General features: G+C 36.3%; 2 protein-coding genes across 3 annotated transcripts in view; both read right to left on the bottom strand.

Annotated features, from left to right (window-relative positions):
• The window catches only part of LOC122059596 (phospho-N-acetylmuramoyl-pentapeptide-transferase homolog), a 72,778-nt gene extending 67,113 nt beyond the window's left edge, over positions 1–5,665 (bottom strand). The window contains exons 1-4 of one of the 2 annotated variants that reach the window (XM_042622480.1): positions 5,279–5,665; positions 5,082–5,159; positions 4,641–4,734; positions 4,475–4,547 (exon numbers count right to left, since the gene is read on the bottom strand). In XM_042622480.1, the coding sequence (XP_042478414.1) occupies positions 4,475–4,547; positions 4,641–4,734; positions 5,082–5,159; positions 5,279–5,419 (386 nt within the window). In that variant the 5' untranslated portion in view covers positions 5,420–5,665. Of the gene's footprint in view, positions 1–4,474; positions 4,735–5,081; positions 5,160–5,278 lie in introns of both variants that reach the window. The other variant, XM_042622479.1, reaches the window with a different exon arrangement.
• Positions 5,666–7,123: 1,458 nt separating this feature from the next.
• On the bottom strand, positions 7,124–16,150 carry LOC122060252 (la-related protein 6A). The gene is made up of 11 exons (XM_042623452.1): positions 15,826–16,150; positions 14,769–14,850; positions 9,842–9,936; positions 9,555–9,626; positions 9,376–9,455; positions 9,203–9,287; positions 8,987–9,034; positions 8,809–8,877; positions 8,599–8,736; positions 7,802–7,895; positions 7,124–7,410 (listed from the first exon to the last, which is right to left on the bottom strand). Exons 1-11 carry the CDS (start codon positions 16,015–16,017, stop codon positions 7,295–7,297), a joined length of 1,071 nt encoding a protein of 356 aa, XP_042479386.1. The 5' UTR covers positions 16,018–16,150; the 3' UTR covers positions 7,124–7,294.
• Between the last annotated feature and the right edge of the window lie 1,934 nt (positions 16,151–18,084).

Genomic DNA, 18,084 nt, shown 5'->3' with positions numbered 1-18,084 from the left:
TGGTTGGTTGATAAGTGTAGGTTCAGGTTCCACTTATCTATGGAAACAATTGGTGGTAGCAGTGGGGGTGAAAATACAAGTACTGTTGCTACTGCACAATCAACGATTGATCCAAGCAAGGATCCGAAAAGGAGAGCTAAGTCAAATGATCCTGGATGGAAATATGGGTATTGGCCTGACGTATCTGACAGAAATTGGATTAAATGTACCCTTTATGGGAAGGATGTCAGGGGAGGAATAAAACGATTGAAGCAACATCTTATTGGTGGCTATGGAGATGTAGCCAAGTGTGTGAAAACAACTGAAGCAATTGCTAAAGAGATGAGAGATGCAATATTGAAGAACCAGAGGAAGAGGAACTTTGATTGTTTGGATGATTTGGATGTTAGTGATGGACCTACAGAAGTAACCCGTTCACAACATAATATAGTATCTGATTTGGGGGTCTCATTTCCTATCCCTAGCTCTAAGACAACTTCAAGAAGAAATAAAGCTATCATTCAAACACAATCCAAACAACAAGTAAGGGGTCCCATGGATAAGCATGTGAGGAGGACTCCTGAAGAAGTGGTTGCAGATAGGCGGGATAAAGGTTCATATCAAACAACAATGGAGAACCGAGTAAGAGGAGAAGAAGAAAGAGATAAACTTCGTTCTTATTTTGCAAGGTGGGCTTATGAGAGTGGTGTTCTATTTAATGCTTTAAAGTTGAGGAGTTTTGAGGAATTGGTAGAGGCAATTGGTCAATATGGACCAGGTTTCAAGCCCCCTTCAATTCATGACTATAGGGGGCCTCTATTGAAGTCTGAAAAGGATAAAATTGATGAGTTAAAGGTGAAGTGTCAAGGATATTGGAGGAAACATGGGTGCACACTCATGTCAGATGGGTGGACAGACAAGAGAGGAAGGCACCTAATTAATTTTCTTGTCAATTGTCCGGAGGGGACTTTTTTTTGGAGTCTGTGGATGCATCTAGCCAATCACAAACAGCTGAAATGTTATTTAAGCTACTTGATAGCAAGGTTGAAGAGATTGGTGAAGATAATGTGGTTCAAGTAGTCTCTGATAATGCTGCCAACTATGTTGCAGCGGGTCGACTACTAATGGAGAAAAGGAAGAGGTTATTTTGGAGTCCATGTGTAGCTCATTGCATAGACCTTATGATGGAGGAAGTAGGCAAATTACGCTCTTATATGTCTGTTATATCGAAGAGGAAATTGACTGCATTCATCTACAGGCACACTCGTCTTCTTGAAGCCATGAGGCAAAAAACAGGAGGAGACTTAGTGAGGGCTGGAGTGACTAGATTTGCCTCTTCCTTTTTAACACTCCAGAGCTTATACAAGCACAGAGAATCTCTAAAAAAATTATTTGTTGATGATGAATGGTCCCGTTCTAAGCTTGCATCTACAGAGGCAGGGAAGAATGCTTCTGAGACTGTGTTTGCTACAACATTCTGGAATGGTGTGATGGATTGTATTAGAGCATCACAACCTCTTCTTGAACTCTTGAGGATTGTAGATGGTGATGAGTTGCCTGCTATGCCTGAAGTATATATGGCAATACAAGTGGCAAGGAAGAACATCAAAAAAAATTTTGGAGATGATGAAAGGAAATGGAAGAAAATCATAGCGATTGTTGATCACCGTTGTGAGACTATGATGAATGGATCAATATATTTAGCTGCCTCTTTCCTCAATCCAAACAAGTTCTTTAAGGCAATAGCAGATAATCCTGATAATGAGTTGGACTTAGCTCAAAAAGCAAGTGATGCCTTCAATGATGTTCTTGTAAGGTTGGTGCCTGATGAGACCTTGCAAGATAAGATCATTGTCCAGGTTGACAAGTATACCACTGTTCAAGGAAGTTTTGCAAAGGACATGGCGATTAGACAAAGGGACGAGTTGAATCCTAGTAAGTATATTTCCTTTTAAAGTTCTAATTAGTTTAGAACTTTGTATGTTGATTTTTTACTTAACCTATTTTTTTATATTATATATTTATAGTCTCTTGGTGGTCTCGACATGGAAGTACTGCTCCTGACCTTTCAAAGCTTGCATTGCGCATACTTGGTCTTTGTTGCTCATCTTCTGGTTGTGAGCGCAATTGGAGCACATTTGAATTTGTGAGTATTGACTATTGAGTTCTGATTACAATAGTACATGTACTTCACTTAATATGGTTTTATTGAAGATAAGTAGATAACTTCATATTATTAATGTTTTTCAGATTCACACCAAGAAGAGGAATAGGTTAGAACATCAGCGGTTAAATGATCTTGTCTACATTCAATATAATCGCCGACTTCAAGCAAGGTTCCAAGAAAGAAAAGAACAATGTAGAAACTACAATCCATTGTTGCTCGATGATCTTAATTGGATTAGTGAGTGGATGATTGGTGAATCAGAGGATGAATTAGTGCATCCTGAGAATGATATCACTTGGAGAGATGTTGATAGAGCACTTGGAGCATCTTCATCATACCAAGGCCATAATAGACCAAGGAGGGCTCCAGCATCTACCAGTGGAACCAATCTTTGCTATACCCGGCGTGGTAGGAGGGTTGAGCTTGAGGATTTGTCAGATGAAGAAGTGGATGAGATGAGTGAAGAGGATATTCGTGATGATGAAAACATTGAGGATGATTATGGCATAGCTCCAAATGATGCAAGCCAGCAACAGAATGCAGATGAAGAAGAAGATTTTAATTTAATTACTGATTTTGATTGAAAGTCTTTGAGTTTTAGAACTTTGACATATTTTGAGTCTTTAAACTTTAAAGTTTTTTGAGTCCTTGAACTTTTAAGTATTTGACTTTCTTTGTTTACTAAATTCTTAGCATTTTAGTTTATTTTATGTTTTAGCTTCATTGAAGTTTAAAGTTTTTTAGAATGAGTAAGAATCCCCAGGTTAGTCACTTCTCATCCATTTAATTTGGCATCTCGATTTTTACTTTCGATGTATTTTAATTCTAAGTTGTTAATTACTTCTTTGACCGGTGTAGAAATATAGTGGATGACCTTAGGGCTTAGGCACTCATTATGGCATCATAGAGGTAAGTATAATAAATACTTGTATATTTTATGTCTTCTTTTCTTTATATTTATAAGTTTGTTTCATAATTATGTATTTATATTATATGTTAATATGTTAAGATGATTGATGATTGAATATTGATGATTCATGATTGAATATTGATGATTGATGATTGATGATTGATGATGAATTGATGATAAACTTAGTTTATTCACTTTATTGATTTGTTTTCTTGATGAATATCTTACATTGGTATGAATATAAACATTTAATATTTATTTAGCATATGAGTAATAGGATTTAACTAGTATTTGAGTCAAATAGATTGGTTTTATAAAAAAAAGTACACAAAAACGCTTTAGTCAATAAGGCGACGCTTTATGCCCGCCTTATTGCTAAGGCGCTCCGACAGGCCCTCAAACGCCTTAGTCGCACCAGCGCCTTAAAAACTATGGTCAGATCTGATCAATCTGCATCAACACCTCTCTATTTAATTTGAAGTATGTGCACAACAGAGATGCTTAGGAGAATCAATGAACGCAATAGATGGGATGAATGGTTCCTCTAAGGTGCCATGGAGGTTTCTCATCTCATTAGACGAATCAGACTCCTCCCTTCTCAAATGATAGCTCACTCAAATACAATGATAATTTAGTCGATGATATAGCAGATGATCAACCAAAGCAAGGCATTCTCATTCCCGGTCTTTGGGCTGCTGCTTCTTTGTTTTTGAGCTCGTCTTAGTTTGTATCTTGGGTTTTGTTTTTCTTTAACATATGAAGTAGAATAGTTGTCAAGGCATTGTTAGGTGACGCTTAGGCATCCAGCTGCCTTGACAACTAATGTCAGCTGCCTTGACAACTAATGTCACCTTGGTCGCCTAGGCTGACATATTGGTCTCCTTGGCCGCCTTGTTAGTGTCGCCTTGCATCCAAGCCCCCTCCAACGCCTTGTTCTCCTAGACGCCATTCAACCAAGTGAAGCAGTAGTCGGAGTGGTGCAATCCAACTTATCTCCATTTCAGAGCTTATAATCTTATCATTGTTTTCTGATTTATTAAAAGGCGTTATTTTATCACAAAAGAAAAAAGGAAAAGAAGAAGAATATAATTTGTTTTTTCATCGGTCTACATTTTATTCAAATGATGTGTCCCGTTTTACTTGTAGGTGGAATGTCTATGCGGTGTTGCCTTTTAACTTTCTCTTGGATCCATGTAGCCGACCCCATTTAGTTGGGAAACGGCTGAGTTGTTGTTGTTGGTGGTGGTGGTGGTGGTGTGTCTTGTTTCGACTTTGTGGGTTCATTTTTTATTACTAGATCTTATGGACTCCAACCTGGAAATATGAATACTTTTCTTTTTTATTTTTTCAAGCATATGAAAATAACCAATTCAATCAAAAGATCAAAATTCTCAGAATGAAAGAAGGTAAGTCTTTACCTGTACACCCTACGTCTTTTCCGGAGCACACCAAGTCGGTCAGCAGTCACAGCTATAGTACCATCAGATATGTCTAAATTCTCCAAATGATCCCTGGTGTTAGGTAAGTCAACATCCCTAGTGGGGTTTACCAAAAATTGTGTTATTTCTATATCACTATCTTCACCTTCACTTGATGATAGTATGTAAGAATTACTTTCTAAAATCTCCTCACTGTCTCCATATTCCCACTCATCAAGAGAAGAAATACCCACTGAATCCTATAACAAAAAAACAAAAAAAGATGAGAACTAATATTAGAATGCCACTTCGTAAACTGAGCCAAAGTCCTTAAAATGCAACTGATTAATAAGTCAGTTCAGGAAGTACACTTGATAAAATTATATTTTTTGCATTACATTGTGTAAGCACCGAGTTTACGGATATTACTTAGTTAAAGTTAAAAACTTTACTTAAATTGTATTACGATTCCATTGTATAACTACAAATATTATAATCAATAAGATTGTATACAAAACCTACAAATGGCTGAGAATGTATTAAACACTATAATGTGCAACAGTGAAGCCAAACTGCTAACTACATCTTCTGATGAACTCAGAAATACCTCATCCATATTCCCAATCCGAAATAAGTTGCGCCGCAATGTAGTTGATCCACGCCATGAAACATCAGAATCAGATAACTAAACATAAACCAGAAAAAACAAATAAATAATTAAATAAATGATAAATACTCAAACGAGATAATAAAAACAGATGATCATAAAAAACCTGAAAGGAGGAGAAAAAAAAATGAAGCTACCTTGAGACTACAAGAGAATCGGCGATTACAGGTTGGTGAATCAATGGGGATCAGTGTTCTTCTGAGATTGGATTCTGATCGTTTTAGGGTTTGGAGAACCCCCGAATGAGTGCGTGGAAGATCTGGTGAATGAGAAAGCATGACGACTTAACAGGAAAGGCGGAGGAGGAGAGAAAGGACAAATGAGGTTGACATTTATATTGTTGCATTGGTTCTTCCGTCGGTTCTTATAAGTAAGGAAGTTCCGACTATTTCGATTAGGTATATTCGAAACAGGAGGCGAGGGAACCCTTTTTTCCCAGTGACATAAAAACAGGTTCTAAAACAGTTGCAGGCTGGTACCGCTTTTGAGGACATGGTTTCAATAATCCGCGAATTGGGTCGGGACGTATAACAATTAACAATTAACAATTAACAATTGACAATGGGGCCGTTAAACAAGAAGTTGGCAGGAGCAATGGCCAATATCACTGCCCTTCTTTTAGAATCTTTTGATATCTGCTATCATTCTTGGAATATTTGGAAGGGAAAACATTTTTTTTTTTTTAAGATTTATCGTAAGATTCCATTTGCATGGGAAATGGTAATTTTGATTCTCTATAGTAGGGGGGCGGAGTTTCTTGTCAAAAGGTCACATCACCAGGGTGAAGCAATGGAGATTCTTCTTCCCCTACGGTTGTAGGCAGAGAAAATCTGCAGTGAAAATCTTCATAGGGTGAGGCAAAAAGACCCAATCAGCACCCCAACCATTGAATCCTCACTTTTATAGTTGTAGGTAGAAAAAATCTTCTAGAGTGAGGCAAAAAGACCCAATCGGCACCCCAACCATTGATCCTCACTTTTACTCATCATAAATGATTTGATACTAAACATAGGGTATATCTATTTTTGGTTGCTCTTTGACCAAAAAGTCATCCTAGGAAGACATAGGTTCTTAAGAAAATTTATCTCAAAAGATGAAATATATATTGTGAAGCAAATCTAACAATGATAAGAAGCAATCTTCAATATGTGATGGGCTCTTAAACCATGACATATGTGAAGAATGTTTGATCTATGTCTGTTATTGCATTGCTGAAACCCTACAACCTTTTTCTTTCCCCCATTGCACACTCTCAAGCCCCCATCCTGAGCTCGCTGGAGGTGTGCTGTTGTTGCTGTAATGCTTGCGAGAGGAACCATCAAAAACTCCATGCTAGGGAGAGCGCAATATGCTAGTTTGTCCAGAGAAAAAAAAAAGTAATTTTCTCACCATACCAAGTTTTCTCGACCAAAGGGTGAAAATTATTATTTTCTTTTATTGACATCCAAACAGAGCCTAATGCCATATTTATCTAAGCTTATTGGGTTGGCGCCTCTGAAAATTTGGCGCTAAGTTCCCAGAAGCAGAGTTCTCAAATTTTGAACGCATATGTTCAGCAGAATAAAACGTTTCAACACTTAATGGTTTGATATGTAAGAAGAAGACTCGTGCAGTTGCACAATCCAAAGATTACATTTCCACCGGAAACAAATTGAACCACGTAAGCTGGATTCTTAGAAGCCACCTAATAGCTTACCAAAACGATGCTTGAAAGCTTTTAAAAATAGAATCAGGCATCAGCAGAGTCCCTATTGATTCCAATCCAACTCCTAGTTGAATCCACTGGGAATTAACCAGAATCGGACAAGACTCAGTTGGACTCAATCAGCCTCAGTCAGACACAAATTGCGGCCTGACCCCACCAGCTTGGCTAAGGCCGCTGGTCTTATAACTTATAATCCTAATTATGATTCTGTTTTGGTCAAATTTGAATGTTTCAGTTATACAAATATCTACCCAAAAAAAAAAAAGGTTTACCAATATTTGAACCGTGAAGTATATTCCACTATGATGGCTGTAAAGATCTTGGCAACATCTAATTATCCAAACCAAACTTATGTATTCTGCAGATAAAAACACAGAATCCACACTGATCCAACACACTCTTTTGCATAACCCCTCAAATCTTTAAGACCCTCAAAGCTGAATTTTGATTATACAGGAGGCCTGCCACGACCCATTGTGAAACCCCTAGTTCCATCAGGCATTTTTGGCCCTGGAGGTGGCTTTGAACCTTCAACACCAGGATGACGGTGCAGAGTTCCATGGCCTAGAAAGAACAATTCCAAATATTGAGCATGAGGATTAACAAGGAAAGGAACAAAAAAAAGAGGGGGGGGGGGGGGGGGGGGGGAGTATTAACAAGACATTTACTTATACACTCCTTGTTAGTAGACAAAGCGGATTCCAAAATGTCCCAGTGTCTCAACACACTCAGGGATCGAATTGGTCCCTAGGACCCTAGAATCGACCTTCAGATCTGAAAAGTCAGCAACTCTAGGGTTTCTTGGCATGAATCGGCCAGATTCAGCGATCCGATTCTTGAATTTTTAAACCGTGGTCTTTCATTCCAAGCGTTACTTGTGTCATCATAATGAATAATCATGAGAATATAGAAGATAAAGTTTAGAACAAAATAAACATGATAGTCCAAAGCCTACCTTGACTGTTATGGTTATGCTGTTTTTGGCCCTTGGATCGACCTCTGTTTTGACTTCTCCGTCCAGTTCTCTCACTTCGCAAGTTCCCCTCTTCCTGCCCAAAAAGCAGAGCAGCAGAAGCCAACACAATAATTAGAAGTATACAAATCACATCACAATCTTGCAATACATGAGAGTTGGGGTGGGGTGGGGTGGAGTGGGGTGGGGTGGGGTGGGGTGGGGATAGCTTTTCATACTTAATTTATCTTGGTTCTTCATTTCTTCTAATATTTAAAAAAAGAAAAAAGGAAAGAGATTGGCTAGTTCTGGCTGCTTGTTCCCTTTAACCTTGAAGGAGTAGCCAACATCCTCCAGCATCCAATTTCCCTCGAGACCAAGACCCTCACAACTACGAGAAAGACCCAAAAACCTCAGCTCACATGAGAAGATTCCATTAGGTACATTTGGCAGTTTCAAACCCTGCTATTTAATGCTATCAGAGAATAATGAAATTTTGAATATTATACCAAAATAGTGAACCAAAGACATCATTTTTGAACGGATATTCATATCAATCCCTTGTTTTCTCTTCCTCAATTCCGACAGTTGTTTTGCAGTACTCGATTGTAAAATAGCTGTATTTTATGACCCCGACAAGAAAATTGGTTCGGTATGAAAACTTCTCCAGCTGGAGGCAAATCGCAGGCAGGACTTAAAAGATTTTAAGCATTCTTTCTATTTCCATTTTCACCTTTACAGGTGATTTGGATTTCAAGATGAAGATAACAAAGTTTCATTAAGATAACATTTGAACTGACCTCTTGTTCAGGTGTTTCATCATGGTGATCAGTTGACTTCAAGGGTTCATCATCCCCTACTGCCTCAGACATTGGAGCATTTCTATTCTTCTCAGAGGTAGTGCCTTTACAGCCTTTCTTGCTCAGCCCAAACTTGCCCTGAAAAAAATAATTAGTAAACTGAAGCAACAAATTTTGACTGCCAGGAAGAAAGTAAACAGAAATGATTACCATTATCTTGATAAGAAGCTTAACACGCATACCAGTTCTCCAATTGTTCTCATCATTTAAAGTGGCAACCTGAGCCAATAACCCACAATCTAGTGTAAACAGCTAGTAGATCTATTTACTCGTCTACACGTTAAAAGCAGAAGGCACAAAAAGATAAGGGGCAGAGTTTAACACTCACAGCTCTCTCAGCAGCCTCCGCTGTTTCATATTCTACAAAAGCATGTATCTACAAACAGAGACCTCAGGATTGATGAGGTTGTCAAAGGAGAAACAGATAAAAGAATAATTACAGAAAAAATATAAAGAAGATCATAAGAAGCATGACAAAAGACCTCTCGCGCAGAAAGTAACAATATCAATAACTTCAAACCAGTATATAAACAAATATCCATACCTTTCCACTGATGAGATTTTTTGCCTTACTGATCTTTGTTGATTCCTCCGCAGCATGTGGGTCTTGGATAGATATATTCTTTATACTAAAAATTCAAAAAACATACCGAGACATTTAGCCTTTTCATCCATGGAAAATAAATGTAGGGACATGAGATAATGATAAGGGCATACTTGCCGGCAGCACCAAAGATTATCTTCATGCTCTCTATTGAAAAATTATCCGGCATATTCTCTACCAAAACAGTCCGTGACTAGAGTTCACAAATTAGATACAAGAATAATTCTTTTAACAAAAAGAGATCACAAGAAAAAGAACAAGAACTCGAACTATAGTTCCATGGGACAGATACCTTAGCATCCTGCACCTCAGCTACTGGCAGTGGATGTATTTTCTTTACCTTCTTCCCATCTGAACTTACGACCTACATCGGAGGTAAATGAATTTATGAATTCTGTCATTCAATCAAATTAAAAGATATCTTTCAGAGCCTCAAGAAGATGGAATATAAGTACCAGAAAAAAAGGTGAGAAAGCAGAATATAATATTCTAAACATCACGTCAGAGAAAAGGTTCAGCGTACATGGGTTCAGAAGAAAAGAAGAAAGAATAAGGTAGGGGGAGGGGGAGAGGGATTACAAGTTGCGTTGATTCCTGGAGTGCATCCACTATCAATGAATTATCTCGAACAAGCTTTTTCATTTTCCTGAAAGATGCAATAAGACCCACAGGAACTGCAAAAAGCAAAACATCATTAATTTGCAGGATCACTTTGACAAATGAATAAGACAACCATAATTGATTTTCACTTTCTCCCCAATAAGCAGCAGAACAGAAATTAGAGGAAGATCTAGTAAGAAAGAGAAGTTTTAACTCGCTGGATTCGCAGCAACTATATTAACCCAAGAATATGAAATTGATTGATAAAATCATATATCAACTAGTCGAAAAAAGGTCCATGTACAATATAACTACTGCTCGAGAATAGTGCATATGCATTCATGCTAAATCAATAAGAAAATTAGCTTGGCCAAGCAAAAATGAAACAAGAAGCTTCTGTAGCAACCTCCAGATAGTGGAAAAACTCTGAGCAAAATGAATAGTATGTTCATATATACATGATCTATATTTTTTTTTTTGGGGGGGTGGGGGGGTGGGCCGGAGGCGAAGCAAAAGGATTGCATTCCTAATGTGAAAAGTATCACAACTATATACATCTCTATCAGTACATTAGGTAATACTGTATACAAAAGTTATAGGATGTGCACGAACTTCCATAACAAAAGCTTGCTTTTAATCGAAACCACATAATTGAGAACTCACAATTAATAACCATATATCATAAACACCTTCATACGACAACAATTTTAGCATAATGTAGCTCATTAAGAGCTTCTAGAATCACTTGAATAGTTGAATGCATTACTGACAAATTTTCACTGAATACCTAGATTGGGGTATGCATAACAATATATATTATGTAAAATCTCAATAACTATTAAACACAGTAAAATTTCATATAGGAAAAAAACACAAGAAAAATGTAAAGCTAGCTTCCATTCATTGCACAGCTTCTAATAATCAAAAGAAAAATCATAAAATAATAATAATAATAACAACAACAACAAAACAGGGAAATATATTGAGTGATACTCACCATCTTCAATGAAACAGTGATGGATATTGATTGGGACTGTATTAAGCTTAATAAATAAGAACCCAGTTTTGGGTGATTTCAGAAAATAGACAATCAGCAGGTCAGACAAACCTGAAACAGGGATCGAAGTAGGTACTGATGTAGGGGAAGAATATCCCAAGATCACAATCCAATCAGATGGTTAGATCATAGGAAATTGCAGGAGCAATAGGTCTGGATTTAGACGTAAAAACGGAGTATCCCCAGGTAACTGGGAGAAATCAGATTGCAAAACATCAAGCCTCAGTTGAAGACCAAATTACCATATTAAAAAAAAAAATTTAATAATAATAATAATATTAATATTAATAATAATAATAATAATAATAAAATAATAAATAAAAAAAATCAGCAACATCATCAGATGGCTGATAAGGAAGTAATTTCAGATCTCAGAAAAATTAAAGAAAACTCCCAGAAACAGGAACCACAGCCATAAAGGAGATGAAACCTGTTCTTTTAACACAATTATCTTCATGTGCATCACAAGTAGGAGAAGTAGAAGACCCTAGTTTCAGCTTCATATCATTATAACTAGGGCTTGTAGCAGTAGATAGGCAGCATATGGTGTGCTGCAACCAGTATCATTTCCTGTCCTGAATGGACCTTCAAAACAGCATTAATGGAGGACCGATTACTAGTTTATTCAAGCTCTGATACCATGTGACAGTATTAAGCTTAATAAACCAGTAGTACCACAAAGGAAGATTAAGAAGAAGGAAGAGAGATTGATGGAAGAAGAAGAGAATTCTGCAGTAATTGGTGAGAGCATTTTCCTCACCCCTTGAAGATTTTAATCAAAGTTACAATCAATAAAGGAGTCCGAGTCAGAAACGAAATAGGAAACAATCTAACAAGCAATATCGCACATCGACACATGGGTGCTCGCTTGTATAACTTTCATATTTCTGCAACCTTCTGTGTGTAGCTTTGGATTTTTTTTTCCCTACTTATCTTATATTTCGTTATCAGTAGTAATATATACGTTGAAGCTAATATAATAAAAAAAAAACAAGCTACAAATCATCAAAACCCCAGCGATGAGGCCACTAGTACCCAACAAAATTTTATTTCAAGACAAAATCCTGTTAGTTCCATAGATTCATTAGAACTCCAAGCTCATCCCTGGCTTGCTACAATCTAATTTTCTAGTTCTCAGTATTCCAGTAACTAAATTTTGAACCATCAAAATTATGAGAATTCAGATGACTAAACAGCAAGGTAACAGTTTTTTTTTTTCTTTTGGATACAACTTTACTTAGAGAAAACAGGATTAGACAGAATACAATATCCATTCAAAGGTCCACAAATAACAACTACTCATGTCAGGATAAGAAACTATCATCTGTTACAACCTATGCTTAAAGCCATGCTCTAAAAAGTAGCAATTTCAATGCCCCCCACCTCTGTATCCCACTGAAATTGGAGTATCTCACGCTTTAAAGAATGTTGAGTCATTGTCCAGGTAATCTCCCATTGCCTAAGTTCATGGATATTCTTGGTTTAGTTTGATGAAAATTTTGGAGTTGTTTGAAGCTTATCCAATCATCCTTCAACAATAGCAAAATCTTCAGATAACAGCCTTTTAGACCATTTTGGAAATTTATGGTTAGTCAACTAATATGGTGTTAAGTTGTAATAGGATTTATATTTCTGAAAGCATAAGCCTATTAGTCATTGTCCTTTTTCTTCCCTTTGTAATGAAATGAACCTTGGGGCAGAAAATGAGCATTGGCATAAATTGATATATTGATATAGGGATAGCAACAACTAAACATTCAATATTACTGAAAACAATAAATAAACACTCAACCCTAAGTCAACCATTATCGATGGGATCAAATATCAAACCACACCTATCGCTCAGATATGAACATGGAACTAAAACCTATCCACACCCTAAACACATGACATAATCTTCCATATCATAATTTAACTCCATAATAAAATTATTTACACGTAAAATAATTTGGCCTCTGAAAAACATATTCAATTACATATTGGCAAAAGAAGAAGACTAAATCAAAGGATGGAATACATAAATAAGACCAATAATAACAATAGTAATACAACCAAATTCAGGCATTGGTGAAATCCAGTAGAGAAACCAAAGACTCTAGATGGATTGGAAGAAAATAAAAAATTAGCAAGGTAAAATCCAGAATACCAATCCATCAGGATCCAGCCATGCAAACGTAACCAACCTATGCAGAAGCAGAAGTGGTCATCCATATCTTAATTACGCAAGTTGGGCTGGATTAATCTTCGGTCATTCATACCTTAGGGACAGTATTGCCACCCAACTCACAAGATGGGCAACAAAAAAAGGTCCGGAAATAAGAATTAAAATTCACAGAAAAATTTGAAATTTAATAATTTTTTTTAATGCATGCAAAATTGTGAGTTAAAGAAAAAAAATAAAATAAAAGGAAAACAATGCATGAACCATGTGCGGGTAAAGAATCAGTCAGCAGTTGGTTGTATAGTCATTCAGACTTATCCCACTATCTCAGCACAGCTACAGTTGGCTGCACCAGGAGATAGATCTAGATAGGCAACCTGTCATAAGTACCTGCTTTAGTTCATCATCTTCTTTAACTCTATAATTGCCTACCAAGTGTAAAATCCATGGCAAAGAAAGTAGTCGGTACCATAAATGCTCAAACATAATTCATTTTTTGGGGAAAAAAATCTCGTCTGGCAAGACTAGAGAGTTTCTCTAGTCCAACACCAAGTTTTTCCTGTGAAAGGGTGAGGAAGCCATTTTGATCATGTGCATATCTAGGAACTGGTATAGATTGGATACATTCCAAATTTCATACTCAAAATTTAATCATAAACCCTCCCATGTATTCTCATACTCCCTTGTATTTTTACATTTTCGCCGACTATTTCCTCCAGAAAAACTTCAGATTTTCACTGAATATTCAGAGATTTATTTTTTATGCCTGGCCAACTCCGTTTTGGCTGACACTTGACATGTGATAAAGGCCTTTTGGTTCCACCTGTCCACAAAATTTCATCTATATCCAATCTGGCACATGGATATAGATGTGTGTAATTAAGAAAAGCCCTTTCCTCTTCTTTTTTTTGGCAAACAAAAGTATCTAGAATTGATGTGTGTAATTAAGAAACACAAACAGCACAATCAAAATGGTTGTACAAAAAGCCTTTCTCTACAAATAAACAGAATACATATCTGGTAATATGAGATCATACATCCAGCATTATTTATTGACACAGAGATCTTGAATAATAAAGGAGGAGAGACTCAGATGAGTAAGGCCAAATCATATTCTGCCACATGAGCTACCTGCAGTAATAAACTGGGCAACCATCAGTGGCATGATCTGTAACATGGGCTCTTCATGGTCTCCTACAAGTATTGAATGCGAACCAAATACTAACAATACATGCAAACCTACGCACCACGTATCAGCAGTGTTCAAAAAGCACCTGTATCATCTGTACTAGAATTCAAATATCCAGGAGTCTAGATCCTGTAGGACTGCATATTTTAGAATCTCTACACTCGAAACGTACGTAAACCAGCTGGGAGAAGAAAGTGTTGTTCGGAAACCCTACATTTAAAGACGACACAAAGATAACCATTCAAAGTCTCAAGTCAGTCCTTTTTAGTCCAGAATTCTAACATCAGATTTCATAATGATGGTAAATTTCTGAATATGAAACATTGCCCATTGAGTTCAAATAGTAACACCTCATATGCACGTCTTTTAACAGAAATGAATTCAAACCATAATATGAGGTCAGAATATCAGTAACTTCATTGAGCAATATCTTTTGATTTGTAAAAGATGTATTATTTCAAACCAAGAGTCAAGGGCATGAAAGATTCACAGGACATACCAAAACCTTCTTTATCCTTCTTTACATGGCTCATCAGAAACTTATCTGTGGAAAGATTCTCATCACTAAAATAGTATTCCACCTGCATAATATCAAAAGATTCAGAATAAGATCCTTGCAAAAGGTCTTAAGAAGTAGAAATTTAAAATAGAGATACCCTATTCTACATCATTCTTATGCTTTAAGAAAGACCCAATAATTTGATATTTGCTGGTTTACTTATGCCAAAATTATTCTGCTACAAAGCAATTGAATGAAAATGAAAAAAAGAAAATGATCTTCTGCAACAGATACTACTGCAACAAGCTCATGTAACTAGACAGAGAAGTGTGTCTAAGAAGGTGAGGAATGAAAAATACTCTGAAATCATAGATCCACTAAACTCGACTCAACTCAACAAATTAGGTCGTCTCCCAACCAGAATAATTTTATCAGGTAGTTTAACCGAATCAGAAATATTTAAAAATTCGCAATCTCCTATTATCACATATTTTCGCAATTTCTTATGACCATCTATTTATAGAATACGCCATCATGGAATTACTATGTCAATGAGGTGTAGTGGAAGAAATCCCACTGTCTAGATCACTAGGTGGTCCGCCCCAATAAAAAGAGAGTATTTGTTATCTTCAAGGGCGAAAAGAAAACAGAATCATATCATTCGAATGCAATATGGCTTATTTGATTTGTTCTTGGAAGATGAAAAGACTTTAATACTGACTCAAGAAACTTCCCACCATCCATGTACAGAACCAATATCTGAAAAAAATTTAGGAGAAAGAACCGAAAAAAAAAAGGAATCGAAATCGATAAGCAGCTACATGCAGTTATACCAAGTTTTATGAACCAGCCAAATTTACCTTAATAAAGATTGAAAACCTGCATAATCACTCTAAAATCTACACGACAAACAGATTAACATTTTAAGAATCTATCACATTTTGAAATACTATTTTAAGATCATGCAGCAACAGGATCAAAGTATAAAGACTTTAGACTACTACGGCGGTCCAAGATAAATGAATCAAAAAGATCAAATACAAGAAGAAAAACTTACCTGTTTTATGATCTTGTCTTTCAGGTCATCGGTGAGGACGACAGGCTCGTTAGATGTTGAAGAAGGAGCAACAGTATCAAGCGGCTGCTCAGATTCTTGAAACCCTAGATCATCGGAAGAACCGATGGCTATGAGTTCAGAATCAGGAAAAGGAAGGGATGTGACGGAGGTGACCTCTTCTTCCCTTTCCATATTGAACTTTAATCTTTAAAGATCAAAAGGAGAGATGGAACCTGGAAGAGGAGGTGGAGATGGAGCTGTAGCAAGTAGGCGTAAGAACGCTCCCGCGCATTAACTCTTCTTCTGCTCACTCTCGTCGACCCCCGTTGAGATTCTATATATAGCCATTAGGCCTGGCCAGCTCAGATCTACGTGCCAACTGCACGTGCTTACAGAGAAGTTTTGAAATGTCAGAAATTTCCCGGGTCGTGACCAAGGTAAGAGTCTTGACGTTTGTCACCCTTTGGAGGATGAACTTTTCATAATTTCTGGTCTGAAAAAAGACGACCAGGATAAAACCTCTTATGCCACAGGCCCAAAATATCTAACCTTGGGATTGAACAAGAGAAGGTTAGTTTTGACCATGTGTAATGTTGGAATTCAATGACCTAAAATATAATCATAGAAGTTGATTACAAATTGTATAGTCTGGGGAAGGGTCCATATGGGGTGAAGAACCATTCATTGAATAAGGGGAGAGGGTTCTATCATTTCGACCCCATTATTCTCATCTAACAATTTGTGTACATTTCATGCATAAAACCTTTGGTCAAAGATTTTTATTTACCTTAATGGTCATTATCGAGTAATGGGGCAATGATCCAATCTTTTTTTATTTTTAAGAGGAAATGATCCAATCTAAAAGTGTCAACAATGATCGCTTTGGTATAGATTTAATTTTTATTTTCTTTTTCCAAATATTCAATATATAACATCGATTTGAAAACTAATACGCATTGTTTTAGAAGGTTTCAATCTTCATTGGTTTCTTTTAATGGTCCAATTATCACTCAATTGTCAGTAGTTTTTTTTTTCTAGTTTTTTAAATTAAAACCAATACCAAACAAATAAGGAGTTCAATCAATTGATTTCGATTAATTTGATTGGTTCGGTCTCATTTTAGACACATTTAAACCAATCTATAAGATCCCATATTAGACTGGATGTTGTCACCTTTTGGAGGATGAATTTTTCATATTTTAATAATTAAAAAAGAGATTTCAAAAATTAACAAATGTGTCTAAAAATGAATTTTGCTGATTTATTAGTCATAGTCAAAGAAATGGGCAGTAGACCATGAAAAAAAAGAGGAAAAATTACTTGATTACCCACTTATGAGTTTCTCTTTACAAAACTATCCATCAAAAGTTTCAGTTAACAAAAATACTCAAAATTAGGTTTTCCTCTACAAAATTACCCACTTAAAGTTTAAGTTAACAAAAATACCCAAAATTGAGTTTGGGTTTACAAAACTACCCACACAAAGTTTCAATAATAAAAAAATACATGATTATATGTGGAAGATGAAGACTCACTATTTTGGGTAATTTTGTAAACTCAAACCCAATTTTAAGTATTTGTGTTAACCAAAATTTTTTGTGGATAATTTTGTAAAGAAAAACCCAAAAGTAAGTAATCATGTAATTTTTCCAAAAAAAGATGGGCAACAATCTAATCTATAACTTCCATATTGGGAGGGTACCACACAAATTAAAGGCTAAATTGAAGATCCCAACACCCTATGGACCCATTAAATCTGGCTACATATAATGTTGGGCTAGAAATTTAGTTTCCAAAATTTATAAGTAGATAAACTTTCGGAGACTCGATCCAATCAATAGAACTACTCCTTTTGTTCCAAAGCAGGTCAATGGAATCTTTCACAAGAGATAAAGAGATAAGCTAGGCCAAATAATTAGAAGCGTCAATTGCGCTTAATAAGGATATGGGTAATTGATTCAGTAGGGTCCACAAATGGATCCCACATTTGTATTAGAGTCGACCCCACCTAATTCAAGCAGCTATCCGTGCATTAAGGGCACACGGCAGCATTAAACCTGTCGAAATCTAAAATCATAATTAGATGTCTGAGTTGGGAGCACCAAGTCTTTTGGTCAATTTCGCGATGAGAATTTAGGATTTTACGTGTGGATTGGTTTATTGGTGATTTGTCATGGGTAAAATGTCTCAATAAACATTTTACTTGTTGGACTTGAATGCTCTTGACACCGTCCTTATTTCTTTTCTATGACTTCAATC

Source organism: Macadamia integrifolia, chromosome 13 (genome assembly GCF_013358625.1).
Source record: "Macadamia integrifolia cultivar HAES 741 chromosome 13, SCU_Mint_v3, whole genome shotgun sequence".
Classification (NCBI taxonomy): Eukaryota; Viridiplantae; Streptophyta; class Magnoliopsida; order Proteales; family Proteaceae; genus Macadamia; species Macadamia integrifolia.
The sequence above is the reverse complement of the archived record's forward strand: the minus strand, read 5'-3'. Positions and strand labels throughout refer to the sequence as shown.

Coding starts and splice junctions, on each gene's coding strand:
- LOC122060252 (XM_042623452.1), bottom strand. CDS start 16,017: ATGGAAAGGGAAGAAGAGGTCACCTCCGTCACATCCCTTCCTTTTCCT. Junction 9,288..9,375: donor ATCTTTGGTGCTGCCGGCAA/GTATGCCCTTAT, acceptor TTGAATTTTTAG/TATAAAGAATATATCTATCC. Junction 8,878..8,986: donor CGGAGGCTGCTGAGAGAGCT/GTGAGTGTTAAA, acceptor TTATTGGCTCAG/GTTGCCACTTTAAATGATGA.